General features: G+C 34.3%; 1 protein-coding gene across 1 annotated transcript in view; it reads right to left on the bottom strand.

Annotated features, from left to right (window-relative positions):
- STAG2 (STAG2 cohesin complex component) overlaps window positions 1-4,493 on the bottom strand; it is a 123,926-nt gene that overhangs the window by 48,738 nt on the left and 70,695 nt on the right. Inside the window, exons 7-8 of the mRNA XM_077763448.1 lie at window positions 4,192-4,396; window positions 1,886-2,037 (exon numbers count right to left, since the gene is read on the bottom strand). Of these exons, the coding sequence (XP_077619574.1) occupies window positions 1,886-2,037; window positions 4,192-4,396 (357 nt within the window). The remainder of the gene's footprint in view (window positions 1-1,885; window positions 2,038-4,191; window positions 4,397-4,493) is intronic.

Below are 4,493 nucleotides of genomic sequence, written 5' to 3'. Positions count from 1 at the left end.
AAAAAGCCTAACGTAATTATATTATCTTGGTCATAGTCATCAGAAAAAGAAATGTTACAGTGCCTACTCAAAGAACACAAGATATTTGAGTAAAATAACTTGGTAAAAATGAATCTCTCTGCTAAATTCTTTTGGAAGAAACAAAGTTCACCTTAAATAATCAAGTAAACATTTTAAAATCTTAGTTTACTAATCTANTGTTTTAGAGCTAGAGAGGAGAAAAATCTTTCATAATTTTAGTATCAATGAGCTTTTAGATTTTGTTCTGAGCTTTTGTTAAATATATTTTTTTCTATTATAATACATTCTTGCATTTCCAAATAATGCTAACAAGGGCATGTGCTTCCTATATTTATTAGCAAGGACAGTCAAATGTACAAGGTGGTCAAAAACTTAACCCTAACTTAGAAGTATTAAAATCTTATACTTGTACAGGAATTTTAATCTCAAAATCATTTTACCTATATTTCTTCATTCTATGCTCACAATCTTAAATTTACGTCCAAGAATTGGGACATAATTTTAAGGCCTAAGACATGCATTATGTTTAACTAATAAATCATATGATGAACTTTATTAACTAAATTAAGAAGCAAAAAGGTCAATTCTTCTTTTTGAACTATACAAAAAAGATGAGGAATTTAGGTACAGGGGAAATACGGACAAGATTTTCAGGTTTGAGTCAGGACATTTAAAAAAGTTATTGACTATCTCAAAAATAACCAACTAAAATTCTAACTACTACCAACACCAAATACATCAAAATCAAGTAGGAATTTATGAAATACTATGGCAAACATTAACTGCATTACTAACATTTCTGAAACATTAGATCTTACATATTAGAAATGAGCACAAACATCACAAATATCAGATAGCAGAATATTAATATCACTAATGAAGGAGGAATTTAAAATCACAAACACAACATTAAAATACTTTATTTAGGGGGTGCCTGGTTAAGTGTTGGTTAAGTGTCAATTTCGGCTCAGGTCATGACCTTGCGGCTTTTAAGTTCGAGGCCTGTGTTGTGCTCTGTGCTGACAGCTCAGAGCCCCGAACCTGCCTCAGATTTTGTATCTCCCTCTCTCTCTCTCGCTGCCCCTCCCCTGCTCACGCTCTGTCTCTCTCACTCAAAAATAAACATTAAAAAAAAACTCTTTAAACTGAAAAATAGTTTCCTCACTCAAATTTGGCAGTCAGTCGTTAATGTTAACTGCCTCCTAATACTACCAAAAATACAAGGCAGCAATGAGATACCATAAATAGCCCATAAGTAATTTTTCATAGTGATGTCACATAAGTAAAACCTGAATTTATTCTGACAACAAGCTCGGGGAAGAAGTTAAGAGAGACATTTTCATGGCAGAGAATAAACAATACTAAGGCTTAAAACTTTTCTGAATAGTCCAGGACTCCTTACTTAAAACCTTGAACTCTTCATCCTAGTCCACACAGAAAGAAAATGCATGCAGAAGATATTGTTGGCATGCATAGTCAACTGAACTGGACATTGAAACAACTTGAAATGTTATTTAAATTTAAATTGTTCCCAAAACTTTATCTGAGGAACTTGCAAAGTTATATGATAATTAATGGTGACCAAGTTGGTCATGGATTAACAGCTTAACTATTCAATACAGGGGCACCTTGGTGACCCAGTCAGTTAAGCATCTAACTCTTGATTTTAGCTCAGGTCATGGCTTCACAGTTTGTGAGATCCAGCTCCATGTCACGCTGCACACTACAGTACCAGTGTGGAGCCTGCTTAGGATTCTCTCTCTGCCCCACCCTCGCTCAAGCTCACGCATGTGCACGTGAGCATTCTCTTTTTCTCTCTCTCAAGATAAACATTAAAAAAAAAAAATTCAATATAAAAGTTTACCTCCTTCCGTTTCTGGAGCAGGAGTTCTAGCCTCTCATTGGCTCGTTTCCCAATCATTTTATTCCGTTCTGCCTCATATTGTCTTTGTGTATTATCCATATTAATGCTAAGATTTAGTGCCACATTCACCAAAGCTGTCATCAACTTCATAGCTATTTTTAAATGGAAAATGTTGAAATTAGTCTCACAGATGCAAAACTTTACAATTTAATATCAAGTTAAAAGAAATTAAGGACAAAATGGGCTGTTTTGCTTCCAACAGAAAAGAAAAAAACAGCTGCTACAAATGACAACAAAATAAACAACAGCTAATGTGTACTGAATACTTACTATATGTCAGTTACCTACGTTAAAGTACTTTTCATGGATTATCTCCTAAACCTCACAACAACCCTCAAAGTTAGGTATTATCCTCATTTCATTTATGAGGAAACTAAAGGCCATGAAGATTAAGGAATCTGCCTGAGATTATACAGTTCATATAAGTAGTTAAACCAGTATTCAAAACTAGGTAATCTGGGGCGCCTGGGTGGCTCAGTTGGTTACACATCCGACTTTGGCTCAGGTCATGACCTCACAGTCCAGTAGTTCGACTCCCTGTGCTGACAGCTCAGGGCCTGGAGCCTGCTTCAGATTCTGAGTCTCCCTTTCTCTATCTGCCCCTTCCCCACTCATGCTTGCTCACTCTCTCTCAAAAATAAACTTTTTTAAAAAAACAAGGTAATCTGACTTTAGACCATGCTCAAATCCCACTACCCTAAAATGTGTCCCCTATGATCTTTTTCAGAGATCATATTTCACCTTCTAAGTAAATTTTGGTTCATATGGCAGTCATTTAGCTATCTCGGTAACCAAAGGGAGAGGGAAGTTGAGTGCTTCATGTCAAACCATAGTGTGTAAAACTTAAAAGTTTCATCTGTATTTGATTTCCTTTGATTTTACTCTATTACACATCATCATAAAGACAAAGGTGAAATTATGAAAAACAGATCTAGATGAAAAGTCAAAAGCTCAAAGAAAAACATGACTCAATAANTTCTCCTGAGACAAGAGTCACTGTGATTTAAAACTTACCATCTCACCGCTTTACGTTTTTTTAGTTTACTCCAGACTATTTCTCAGACCTGGTTCATTGCATAATAGAACAACGAAAAACTAAATCTTAATTTGTGGCTATTGGGTGTCCTTTTTTTCCACTGGGTGTCTTTAAAAGGGATTCTCAACTTTCTCTTCAGAGCTATTTCATTCCCTCAGTTTGTTATTCTGTTCTAAAATTATTCACCTTATGCCATACTTATTTTATCTTAGCCATCAAATCCTTACTATTAAATGCTACCTAAGTTCACAGAGCAAGAACACATTCATATTTTGTGACTTCCAATCTAAAAACAAAAATCCTACAGAAAGATTGCCTGCATTTTTTCCTCCACCTCCTTCCCTCAGATTACCAGCATTTTGTTTTTTGAAAATAGAAGGCTTAGCAAAAGTACATTTTTAATCATACCTTTAAGTCTTTAGGAAAAGAAAAGATAAAAATATTGCCACATTTAAAGAATGAAAAATTTCTGTAGTAATCCTATATTCTAGCATTAAGGCTTATAATAATATAGTAACAATGAATGCCTATTTGATTTTTACAAACTCAAACCAAGAAGAACATATTCAGTGATAGCATATCAACAATTTTACTTTTAGCACGAAGGAAAAACCAAATGATTTCATAAACACCAACACCTAAAATCACTGTTCTAGAATTATGTGAGGCTTAAAAATATAACTCATTTCAAAAATCAAATAATTTATCTCAGTCTAAAGTTTATCTAAAACATAAAAAAAATAAACTTTTGTTGTGTAGTTAAAGAATAAACACCATCCTGCAAGGACGATCAAACCAGGAGGGTCGGTGCATATCAGAGACAAAATAAGGGTCATCAGGGCTACGTATCCAAAATGATTGACGGTCTCCCCAAATTTGCTGTCAATATCCTCCCTGATAAAACATCTTTCAATAACATAACACATTCCTATCCACTTCTTTTCCCCTTCTGTGGCACAGTAATCAAGTAGGTTCAACACAAGAAGATCACCATAAACTATAATATATAATATAGCTTCACAAAATCAAAACTGAAAAATATCATCGCATTCCCAGTAATTCATGAGGGGAAAGGGGGGAGGAAAGGTGTCCTGTTTGTGGTTACTCTATAAGCAAGACTAATATGTGTGATTATTATTTCATTTATTTTAATGAAAACCATTTTCATCTCTAACCTAAAGAAATATGCAAAAAAAATTTAAATACTGACCTGCCAGGGTGCTTGTGTGTCGAAATGCTCTGACTTGTGAGTCAGACAATCCTGTAAGAAGTGAAATGACTGTATCCATCATGTACTCATCATATATGATACTATATTGACACTGCCGTACTAATACGCCAATGAATTCACAAAAACTGGATTTGAACTTCTTCCACTGAGGACCAGCCATAGTAAGTGGATAGTCTCCACTATCCTAAAACAAAAATTTTAAACAGCAATTTCATTTAAAACACATGATTTAACAAAATTTTGTGTGTCTTTAAAATACCCTAGGCAGAAACTGAAAATAG

Source organism: Crocuta crocuta, unplaced genomic scaffold (assembly GCF_008692635.1).
Source record: "Crocuta crocuta isolate KB4526 unplaced genomic scaffold, BGI_CrCroc_1.0 scaffold482, whole genome shotgun sequence".
Classification (NCBI taxonomy): domain Eukaryota; kingdom Metazoa; phylum Chordata; class Mammalia; order Carnivora; family Hyaenidae; genus Crocuta; species Crocuta crocuta.
This window is presented reverse-complemented; position numbering and strand designations above follow the sequence as displayed.